The sequence below is a fragment of the Rutilus rutilus genome, assembly GCF_951802725.1.
Source record: "Rutilus rutilus genome assembly, chromosome: 16".
Classification (NCBI taxonomy): Eukaryota; Metazoa; Chordata; class Actinopteri; order Cypriniformes; family Leuciscidae; genus Rutilus; species Rutilus rutilus.
Window position 1 is genome coordinate 13,617,595 of NC_140224.1, and position 12,514 is coordinate 13,630,108.

The following is a 12,514-nucleotide window of genomic DNA, read 5'->3' on the forward strand; positions in this document are numbered from 1 at the left end:
CGTGTTTGTTGACTGATTATTACTTACCTGAGCTTTTATGAACTCAAAGGCGCGAGCGCGCGAGAGAAAAATAAATAAATAAAACAGCTGAGCGCACGGGTGGCGCGTTAACAGGCTAGCAGTAGCGAATTAGCGTGTTGTGTTAGTAGTAACGAAAGCTAGCGATGTCAATCTGAGATGTTGGGTAAGCTGTATTTAGTATAAACAACTACAAATTGTAGTAAATGATGGTTCAAAACAAAGAAATACGAGGCTAAGACGGAGCTTACAGCACCGAAGCAAACACACTCACAGCAGGCAGCTTTTGTAAAGGTACCACCCCAGTGACAGCTTTTGTACCTTTTTTTCCGAGAGTGTAACATTTAGGTTTAGTCTCTCAGCAAATTCATTTCTATTAAAAGTGATTTAAACAGTTGACAGGACACAAATATGGAGACTTTTTTGGAGTCAATGCTCTATGGTAAAACATGGCCACTGTTGTCTACCTTCTGCACACTTTTAAAACATTTTCTAAATGTATAAGATGTTTTGGTATTTGGTCTACTGACTATTGACTCTATACACAGGAAAAGCAAAGTTGTCTGTGTGTTGGCTTAATCATTGTTTGTTTTCTTATTGTTGTGCCCTTATCAATATTAGTAGTATTATTTTAAATGTTTGGTTAAACTATGTCGGTTTTGTCAAATTAAAAATACCTCCTTTCCTCTCAGTCTCTGTCATGGAAGTGGAGTGCGTTTGGGAGGGCTGTAAATCTGAGACGTTGAGAAACCTGGCAACCTCGCTTCCAGAAGAGCAGTGTCTCACAATTTTGTTCAAAGGAGGGAGGAAGAGCTTGGATCTCCAGTGTGACACAAAAGAGGAAGCCCAGCACTGGGTCAGTGGCATTCGAACCCTCCAGGGAAGAGTCAACAACATGACCCAGAAAGAGAAACTCGACAAATATCCTTCAGCAGATAATCAGATTCAGTTGTACTCTACAGTCCCAGCTCATTAGTCCAGGTCATAATCAAATGACAAGTAAAAATACCTTACTGTTATTCATTACTGATTAAGTTACTCTACTCTTTTGCATCAGGCTAATGAACTACAATTGTTGGTGTGTCTAGCATTTCTTTCCTTCAGTGGGGAACAAGTGACTGCAAATTTATTTGAGAGAAAAATACATTTAAATTCCTCAATTTGATGCAGAATTGCAATTAAAAATGTATGCAGGTAGAATTAAAATGAATTTAAATGCACATAATTTACTTAAATGTAATTTGTGGAGCACGAAATGGGTATGGGCTGGGAGGGTCTGTACACAAATTATGCATGTATGTTCCTGGCTGTCGATCATTCAGTGTATGGAACATTTAAATGAAAAATGGCTTGTGACAAGAACTATGTGTTATGAAAATTAGCAGTAATGAAGGAGCGTTAAAATAAGCGTGCTTGGGCTTGAAAATGAGAGGCGCAACAGAATTAAAAAGAACACATGGACTCCAGATGCATTTTTAAATGATTCTTATAACTTGACACAATGTTTAAAACATGTCACAAGACAATGAAGTGCCATGCTAGTTTTGAGTTTGTTTGCCAACCGGCGTAAAAACCAAAGTAGACTTTATTTATGCACTAGACAGACTGTTGTGCTGCTTTTTCAACATCTCGCACATGAGTGCCACCTTTTTATACCTTGTTATATGAAGTTAGACCTTTAAAAACACGCCTCTGTTCCTGCATTATCGCTGCTTCTTGTTTTTTAAATGTAAACACGTGTTGTGAGTGAATAGTCACTAAGTACAATCTATTGAATATCTGATTTGAATATACTGAATACCTTTTATATTATCCCTCAGCCTAGTTTTCATGATAAACTAAATATGGGCGCTGCCCTTAACACATTTACACTGAATCAGCTCTCTTTGTTCAGTAGTCAGGGCACTGATCAGGGAGCCATTTTAACAGCTGTCTCTCTAAGGCCTACAGAAAGTAGGCCTCACTGCATCCTGCGGTGGACATCCAACCCTGCCCACATCCAAGTGTGATGTCAGAAGCCACTCCCATGTCCAATAGGTAGAGTAGGTTTTAGGTGGGTTTCAGTATGTAGGTTCTAGATTAAAAGGGTTTTTAGGCGTACGGTTACAGTGACGGGTAGGTTTAGGGATCAGTGTTTATAGGCAATCAGTACTGTGATTGACATAACCTATAAAATCTTAAGAATCGGCTACAGGGTGGAGTTTCCGCTGAACTGGTTTGGGAAAAATCAGGCCAATGAGAATGTTCCGTATTTGGACATGGTCGTGGCTTCTGACATCAAGTCAAGTCAAGTCAAGTCATTTTCATTTATATAGCGCTTTTAACAATGTAGATTGTCTCAAAGCAGCTTTACAGAGATAAATGTATAATTTAACGTAAGATTGTTTTGGCTTTATAGCGGTTCTTTAATAAAGTTATTTTCCGGCTAAAGTTAGTTTTGATTGATTCGCTTCCGTCGCAACGATCATTTGTTTTTAAATTAGGGGCCGCCAAGACGACACCATTCTCTCTACACAGACTTTAAACGCGAACCTGTGAGAAACGCTGATGGCGTTCAGATGCGCATTAAGAACGGGTTCTATAGTTATGTGCGTTTGAATATATGTGTGCAGGTTTGGAATTCCCTACAAACCAAACCTAAACAAATTACTGGTGTTTCCTTATAGTTTTGATTCAGAATTTTATTTTATTTTATCAATTCGGGGTAGATACGCAAATTGAGTTTTCCCGACGACGCGTTATCTGTAGAGTGGGAAAGGGATCCTCCATAGGGAGAGACTAGTTGGCACTTCAGCACTGCGTTGACACCGGGTCCAGGCGAAGGTCCTTCATCAGATCTGGAAACGGCCTGGATCCGGCAGGCTGCGGGAAAACCTTGGGATAAACAAAGACACTAAAATTAGCGTAGATGCCATTCTTCTCATGATGTAACAAGTACATCAGGATTTATGGGAAGTGTTCCCGGTTCCAGCTGACCTAATCTATGCAGCCTAACATTGAATTATAGAAGTCTATAATGTATTATGTGAACGCTATGTCAAAGAGATGTGTCTTTAATCTAGATTTGAACTGACAGAGTGTGTCTGCTTCCCGGACAATGGTAGGAAGGCTGTTCCAAAGTTTTGGTGCTAAATAGGAAAAGGATCTACCGCCAGCAGTCGATTTAGATATTCTAGGTATTATCAACTGGCCGGAATTTTGAGATCGCAATAGACGTGAAGGAGTATAATGCGTTAAGAGCTCGCTCAAGTACTGCGGAGCTAAACCATTTAGTGCTTTGTAAGTAATCAGCAATATTTTAAAATTGATGCGATGTTTAATAGGGAGCCAGTGCAGTTTTGACAGAACCGGGCTAATATGGTCATACTTCCTGGTTCTGGTAAGAACTCGAGCTGCTGCGTTTTGAACTAGCTGTAGTTTGTTTATTAAGCGTGCAGGGCAACCACCCAGTAGAGCATTACAATAATCTAGCCTTGAGGTCATGAACGCATGGACTAATTGTTCCGCATTTGTCAATGAGAGCATATGACGTAATTTAGAGATGGAAAAATGCGGTTTTACAGATACTAGACACGTGACTTTCAAATGAAAGATTGGTATCAAAGAGCACACCCAGGTTCCTAACCGACGACGAAGACTTAACAGAGCAGCCATCAAGTGTTAGACAGTATTCTAGGTTATTACGTGAGGAAGTTTTTTGTCCAATAATTAGAATCTCTGTTTTTTCAGAATTTAGAAGTAGGAAATTACGAGTCATCCAATTTTTTATATCAGCTATGCATTCTGTTAATTTAGTGAATTGGTAAGTTTCGTTAGGTTTTGAAGAAATATAGAGCTGAGTATCGTCGGCATAACAGTGGAAGCTAATTCCATGCTTCCTAATGATATCTCCAAATGGCAGCATGTACAGAGTGAACAGCAGCGGTCCTAGTACTGAGCCCTGTGGTACGCCATACTGAACTTGTGATTGATAAGACATCTCTTCATTTACTGCTACAAACTGATAACGGTCAGATAAGTATGATTTAAACCATGCTAGTGCAATTCCACTAATGCCAACATAGTTTTCTAGTCTATTTAAAAGAATGTTGTGGTCAATGGTGTCAAACACAGCACTAAGATCGAGTAACACTAATAGAGAGACACAACCACGATCGGATGATAAGAGCAAATCATTTGTTACTCTAACGAGAGCAGTCTCAGTACTATGGTACGGTCTAAATCCAGACTGAAAATCCTCGCAGATATCATTTCTTTCTAGAAAGGAACATAGTTGTGAAGATACTGCCTTTTCTAGTATCTTTGACAGAAAAGGTAGATTCGAGATCGGCCTGTAATTGACTAATTCTGAAGGATCAAGTTGCATTTTTTTAACAAGCGGTTTAATCATAGCCAGCTTAAAGTTTTTTGGTACGTATCCTAGAGACAAAGAGGAATTAATGATATTAAGAAGAGGATCTATGACCTCTGGAAGCATCTCTTTCAGTAGCTTAGTCGGTATAGGGTCTAACATACATGTTGTAGATTTAGATGATTTAACGAGTTTAGTAAATTCTTCCTCTCCTATAGCAATGAATGAATCAAATTTTTCCTCAGGGAGACTACAATGCACTGCCTGATGCGATACTGTAGTAGACGGTTGCATAGTTATAATTTTATCCCTGATATTATCAATCTTATAAGTGAAGAAGTTCATAAAGTCATTACTGCTGTGCTGCTTGGAACCTTCTGTGTTTGAAGCTTTCTTTTTCGTTAGTTTAGCCACTGTTTCAAATAAATACCTAGGATTATGTTTATTTTCTTCTAATAGGTTTGAAAAATAAGCAGATCTAGCAGCTTTTAAAGCCTCTCTGTAAGCAATCGAGCTCTCTTTCCATGAAATGCGAAATACCTCTAATTTTGTTTTCTTCCAGTTGCGCTCCATTTTTCTGGCTGCTCTCTTAAGGGCCCGAGTGTGCTCGTTGTACCACGGCGTTGGATTATTTTCTTTAATCTTCTTTAAGCGCAAAGGAGCAACTGTGTCTAAAGTGCTGGAAAAGAGAGAGTTAAAAGTTTCTGTTGCAATATCAAGTTTTTCTAAGCTATCCGGGATGCTGAGATGATGAAACTGATCAGGAAGATTATTAATAAAGCAATCTTTAGTAGCAGAAGTGATAGGTCTAACATATTTGTAACACGGAGTCGGCTTTGCAGCCTTGGCTAAATGTAATTTACACGAGACTAGATAATGATCTGAGATGTCATCGCTCTGCTGCAGAATTTCAACGGCATCAACATCTATTCCATGTGATAATATTAGATCTAGAGTATGATTACGACGATGAGTAGGTCCTGACACGTGTTGTCTAACTCCAATTGAGTTTACAATGTCTTTAAATGCCAAACCCAATGCATCTTTTTCATTATCGATGTGTATATTAAAATCACCAACAATTAGTACTTTATCTGCAGCCAATACTAACTCTGATAGAAAGTCCGCAAATTCTTTGATAAAGTCTGTATGGTGCCCTGGTGGCCTGTATACAGTAGCCAGCACAAATCTCAAACGTGATTTATCATTTTTACTATATATTTTTACATTAAGCACTAACACTTCAAAAGAATTATATTCGAAACTTGATTTCTTAGTGGTTTTGAAAATATTACTATAAATTACAGCAACACCACCCCCTTTGCGTTTAAGACGAGGTTCATGTTTATAACAGTAATCTTGCGGGGTGGACTCATTTAAAGTAATGTAATCGCTTGGTTTTAGCCAGGTTTCTGTCAAACACAGCACATCTAGGTTATTATCTGAAATCATATCATTAACAATGAGTGCTTTTGAAGTAAGCGATCGAATATTCAGCAACCCAAGCTTTAGCATTTGCTCATCTGTATTATAGCTGTTTTTTATTTGTTGAACATCAATTAAATTTTTAACCTTAGATGGGTTTAAACATTTTTTGGATTTCCAAAATCGGGGAACAGACACAGTCTCTATATGATGATAGCTAGGTGAAAGAGGCTCTATGTGATAGGATTTATCTGACCTGGGTGACGCGAGGCCGCTAGCAGACGGTTGGTTTAGCCAGTCTGTCTGCTTCCTGACCTGGTGCCCAATTTGTCATGTTTGAGCTCTAAGACTATGAGCCATATTACTAGATAGAAGAGCAGCACCATCCCAGGAGGGATGAATACCATCTCTTTTCAACAGGTCAGGTTTGCCCCAAAAACTTTTCCAATTGTCTATGAATTCTATATTATTACACGGACACCACTCAGACAGCCAGCGATTCAGTGAACACAATCTACTAACTATCTCATCACTCCTGCGAACAGGAAGGGGGCCAGAGCAGATTACAGTGCCTGACATCGTACTTGCAAGTTCACACACCTCTTTAATATTAATTTTGGTGATCTCCGACTGGCGGAGTCGAACATCATTAGTGCCGACATGAATAATGATCTTTACGAATTTACGATTAGCATTAGCCAGCACTTTTAAATTTGCTTTGATGTCAGGCGCTCTGGCTCCCGGCAAACATGTGACTATGTTCGCTGGTGTCTCTATTTTCACGTTCCGTGTGATCGAATCACCAATTACTAGGGCACAATCAACAGAATTCTCAGTGGGTGTTTCACTGAGCGGGGCAAATCGATTTGTTGTGGTAATCGGAACGGAAGAGTGGTTTTTTGATCCGCGACTAGAGCGATCCCTCACTGTCACCCATTTGCCCGGCTGCACAGGCTCTACTTCAGCTGGAACCGAATCATGTAAAGAGTTCACTATGCTAGGCGCATCCAAAATAGTATCTAAAGCTCTAGCACTCTTACTATCCTCAATTAAAGTTTGGATGCGTGTCTCTAATTCTGAAATCTTCTCTGTCAGCCTAACTGTCTCCTTACATTTATCACATATAAATCCTACATTGCCAACAGAGAAGTCTATGCTAAACATGTGACATGAAGTGCAGGTGACAATAACAGGACAAGACATTACTCACCGTGTTTGTTGACTGATTATTACTTACCTGAGCTTTTGAACTCAAAGGCGCGAGCGCGCGAGAGAAAAATAAATAAATAAAACAGCTGAGCGCACGGGTGGCGCGTTAACAGGCTAGCAGTAGCGAATTAGCGTGTTGTGTTAGTAGTAAGTTAACGGAAGCTAGCGATGTCAATCTGAGATGTTGGGTAAGCTGTATTTAGTATAAACAACTACAAATTGTAGTAAATGATGGTTCAAAACAAAGAAATACGAGGCTAAGACGGAGCTTACAGCACCGAAGCAAACACACTCACAGCAGGCAGCGAGGCAGACAGGAGCAATCGATCAGCGATCCAACAAATCCAACATCACACTTGGATGTGGGCCAGGTTGGATGTCCACCACAGGATGCAGTGATATGCTTCTCTCTGCTTTGCATGTATGAGGTCCTGGGTTCAATCCCCAGCATCTCCAAGGATAGTGATCCTTAAATTATAAATTTAGTTGTGGCCTAATGGTTAGAGAGTTGGACTTGTAACCCAAAGGTCACAGGTCTTAGTCTCAGTACCGGCAGGAAATGTAGGTGGGGGAAGTGAATGAATAGTGCACTCTTCCACTTTCATTACTCACAATGAGATTGCCTTGAGCAAGGCTGAAAAAATGGCTGCCCACTGCTCACGGTGTGTGTGTGCGCACTTGGATGGGTGAAATGCAGAGCACACATTCTGAGTATGAATTTATAATTAAGTTACAGCTGATAGATTTAAGTGATATGTAACAAAGTATTTATCATACTATAGGCTAAAAATAGACATTTAAAAAATGATGTCAGATAAATATTAGTTCTGCCGTTGTTCATAAGTACCAGTAGCGACCTTGTCATGTTGCTGGAAATAGAGTCATTGGTGTCCAAATGTGTATTGGTCTTTATCAGTGCCCGAATTTGTGAACACGATGTACTGATTCATAATCTAGGGAGCTGATTGAGACTCTGTCATTCAGTTTATAAATGTAGGAAAACGTTTGAATTTTTAAGACAATAAACTGTATAATAGTAATATAATGCATTAAACTGATTACCCAATTTTAACCGATTAATACCCTTGACCACTCTCACTTGGATCTATGGCTACCTGAAACAAGCTGATATGAACAAAGATGGAAAGATGTCATACAAGGAGGTCCAGATCCTTTTCAAGATGATCAACATAGACCTGAATGACGAATATGCTGCCAACCTATTTAAGGTCAGCCTTTATTCCTCAACAGCACTTGACCTGCTTTGAAATGCTTCAATTGGAAATAGTTTATTTACAGAACAAATAAAGTTCTGTAAAAGCAACACAGACAATAATGAACACTAAAGACGAAATGGTTTTTAAGAACATGAAATGTATTTCATTTCAAATGTATGTAAATGAGTGGAAAAATTTAAATAAATGAATTTGCTTGATATGTTTATAAATATATAATCTGTGTATCAGAAGTGTGATAAATCAGAAGACAGACGGCTTGAACATGAGGAAATTGAGCTGTTTTGCCGTGAGTTGCTACGTCGGCCTGAGCTGGATGCAGTGTTTCAGCAGTACTCCGCTAATGGTTGTGTCTTGTCCACCGTGGATTTGCGAGAATTCCTGAAAGACCAGGACGAGGACCACACAATTGTGCATGCTCAGAGCCTTATTCTCAACTATGAACTCAATGAATGGGGTATTTGTACACTTAATTTACAGTAATAATCAGTACTATTTTATTGCAATTTGCACTTTTTTCCAGGCATGTGATACTGAGCGTAGAGATGCATCTTTGTTCTGTCTTTTGCAGCCCAGAAGAACCAGTTTATGACGCCCAATGGTTTCACCATGTACATGCTGTCTAAGGAGAATGATGTGTATAACCCAGAGCACAATAGAGTCTACCAGGACATGAGCCGCCCACTCAGTCACTACTTTATCTCCTCCTCACACAACACCTACCTCACTAAAGATCAACTCATCAGCGAGAGCAGCGCTCACGCTTATATTAGGTAAAATGCTCAAATATATATAAAAACACAACACTGGCGCTTTTAGTAGATAACGTGTTCACATTTGCATGCATACTGGACGAGATGACCTTTTCAGTGAAATCTTTCACACAAACATTTTTCACACATATGCTTTTTCTTGAGCAAATATTGTAAAAGTGTTTATGTTTGTTTGTGGCACAGAGCTCTAAGACAAGGCTGTCGCTGTGTGGAGCTGGACTGCTGGGATGGGGAAAAGGAACCAGTCATTTACCATGGGCACACCCTCACATCCAAAGTGCCATTTAGCGAGGTGGTGAAGGTGATTGCTGAATACGCTTTCAGGGTGAGAACAGGAACTGGCTCTTCATCTTCAGCTCACTGGGTGATGCATTTATTTTGGGTATATAATGCAAACAGTTATTTTGTTTGCGTTTTTACCTTAAAGGGCACCTATGCTACTTTTTACAAGATGTAAAATAAGTATCTGATGTCCCCAGAGTGTGTATGTGAAGTTTTAGCTCAAAATACCCCACAGGTATTAAAGTGTGCACACTCCCTTTCATTACTGCCGTGACCAATATTGGTCCGGAGACTGTAAACAGTCTGGAGTGAAATGATTTGCGCAGACATAAACAAATTTAGGTATATTTTGCGGCGCATTTATTCAAAAATAAAACTACTCCACTGCGTCCTCAGTGGCTCGGATGATGGGAGAAAATTAAGACTCTTATGTTCATTCTTACATCCAACAACAGAACACAGAGATTGCTTACAAGACATTGTCACTACAGCTGCTCGAACATGGATAAAATGGCGGATAGTGTACAACTCGCTGAGTCAAGTCAAGTCACCTTTATTTATATAGCGCTTTTTACAATACATATTGTATCAAAGCAGCTTCACATTGATAACATGAAAAAAATACAACAAAGTTTGTTTCTAGAAGAAAATTGCATCATCGTCCACCCATAATAAAGCAGATCAATAATATTGTTGAATATTAAATGTCCCCAACTAAGCAAGCCAAAAGCCAAGGCAACAGTGGCAAGGAACCAAAACTCCATCAGGTGACAGAATGGAGAAAAAAACCTTGGGAGAACCCAGGCTCAGTCGGGGGCCAGTTCTCCGCTGGCCAACCAGCAAACAGTGTATGATTATGATCCAGGCAGCATTACAGATCAGAAGTCAGATTGGTCGTGTCAATGAGGCCTTCACAGGGCTGATGAGGCTGGCACTTCAGGATGCGTCATGGTTAGGTCCAGGTGCAGATCCACCATCTGATCTGGATACGGCCGGGGTCCACCTCATTTCAGGAAACGGAGAGACTGGTTGACACTTCAGTACTGCGTTGTCATCGCGTCCAGGCGCAGGTCCTTCATCAGATCTGGATACAGCCTGGATCCGGCGGAAGAGGAGAGACTAGTTGACACTTCAGGACTGCGTTGTCGTCGCGTCCAGGCGCTGGTCCTTCATCAGATCTGGATACGGCCTGGATCCGACGGACTGCGGTAAACCTCTGTATAAACAGAGAGACTAATACCCCTTTTCCACCAAGGCAGAGCTGGTGCTGGTTCGGAGCCAGAGCCTAGTTTTAAATCGGTTCTTTGTTTTTCCACCGCCAAAGCACCAGCTCCGAACCAGTAAAACTGGTTCTTAAGTAGCACCAAATCATTGCAGGGACTAGAACGGAGCCAAGAAAGAACCGGTTGCGTCAGGGGCTGGGGTTACCGTGACCAACAAGACGAAACTTGAAACTTGTGACCGCCATTTTTAAATAGCAGCTAGTCGAGCTAATAGCAGCTCGATTATAATATCCGTCTATGTAAGTTACGGCGAGCTGCACGAACGCGTTGGATTCCGATGTATTTTTGCAAACCCATGAGCATCCATAGTATTGCAACGTCCATTATTGTTGATGGCTTGTTCGAGATGCATCGGAGCGGCGAGGACCGATCGGAGCTGCGGGAGTGTTTGGAAAGCATACGAGTCCTTGTGCTTTTAGATCGCTATCGCAGTGCTTTAATGTCATGCGGCGATCGATCTGCGAGAAGCCGATGCATCTCGAACAAGCCTGGCGTGTTTGTGTTTGGCGCTACCGCACTAGCGGTTGCTGGGCAACATCCCAGACAGCAAAATGTATTTGGGCCAGATTTGGGCCAGGTCTTCATTAGCATTTGGCGCAGATCCGCTTAACGGACCTGGGCCGGGCTCATTCTTTCCAACGGCCCAATACCGGAACAGGTTGGAATTACGGATCAGAGACAGATCTGGGCCAGCACTGGCCCAGTACAGTTTTTAATGCCATGACATGTGGTGCAGATCTGGCCCAGATCCGTGACTCATATTTTACATCTGGGGCTCATTTGGCCCTGGTCTGTGATTCATATTTAGTCTATCAGACAATTAAGGCACAAACACCCAGACAATTAGTAATTTTCAAAAAAACGTTTTTATTTTAAAAAGGCAATACAAACCAATATAAAAAAATAATAATAAAAAAACAACTAATGTGAACACTGCACTCTCATGTAATTTATTGCTCATTAGTTGTGTGACCGGGCACGGTATACTAAATTATGCTTGTATAATGCACTTACCAAATAGCAAAGACGGTGCAGCCTGCAGTCTTCCACTCTTGTCAGCGGGTTATGCGGGGTGGCGCCCGCGCGTCCGGTCTGCGCAGCTCGCGCGGATCCGGCCCACACCCGCCAGGCGGACTCAATTCAGTTGTGGCGCGTATGGTCTGCGCAGCTGAACCGGATAGGCGCCGCACCGGCCGGACGGACTCAATTCAGTTGTGGCGCGTATGGTCTGCGCAGCTGCCCCGGATCGGCGCCGCACCCGCCGGACGGACTGTCACAGTCGAAGCTACAGACAAGTCTGGCGCAGAGTTGGTGCAGATCTGCATATTGAGTGCGACTGCTGCGCGAATCTGCTGATTCGAAAACGGATCTGGCACAGATGTAAATGCTGTCTGGGATGAGACGTATACAGTGACGTAAGATCTGGCTCTGTTGTGGCTCTCTAGCCGGTGGAAAGGCAAACCGGTTCTTAGTAAGCTCGTCAGTCGAACCAACTCTGAACCAGCTTTGGCTCTGGCTCTGAACCAGCACCCGGTTCTTGTTGGTGGAAAAGGGGTATAATATTAGCGTAGACGCCATTCTTCTTATGATGTAACGAGTACATCAGGATTTATGGGAAGTGTTCCCGGTTCCGGCTGACCTAATCTATGCAGCCTAATATGGAATTATAGAAGTCTATAATGTGTTATGTGTATGCTAGGTCAAAGAGATGTGTTTTTAGTCTAGCTTTGAACTGACAGAGTGTGTCTGCTTCCCAGACAATGTTAGGAAGACTGTTCCAAAGTTTTGGTGCTAAATAGGAGAAGGATCTACCGCCAGCAGTCGATTTTGATATTCTAGGTATTATCAACTGGCCGGAATTTTGAGATCGCAATAGACGTGAAGGACTATAATGCGTTAAGAGCTCACTCAAGTACTGCGGAGCTAAACCATTTAGTG

The 12,514-nt window shown here is 41.4% G+C and overlaps 1 protein-coding gene across 5 annotated transcripts in view; it reads left to right on the forward strand.

Moving 5' to 3' along the window:
- Nucleotides 1-12,514, forward strand: part of plcd3b (phospholipase C, delta 3b) — a 112,108-nt gene that overhangs the window by 16,129 nt on the left and 83,465 nt on the right. For 4 of the 5 annotated variants that reach the window (XR_014630196.1, XM_084435171.1, XM_084435168.1 and 1 more), the window contains exons 4-8: nt 711-939; nt 8,103-8,232; nt 8,470-8,695; nt 8,810-9,011; nt 9,195-9,336. Coding sequence is in view for 4 of the 5 variants with exons in the window: in XM_084435171.1 (XP_084291297.1) it covers nt 711-939; nt 8,103-8,232; nt 8,470-8,695; nt 8,810-9,011; nt 9,195-9,336 (929 nt within the window). In the remaining variant the exon portion in view is untranslated. The remainder of the gene's footprint in view (nt 1-710; nt 940-8,102; nt 8,233-8,469; nt 8,696-8,809; nt 9,012-9,194; nt 9,337-12,514) is intronic. The other variant, XM_084435170.1, reaches the window with a different exon arrangement.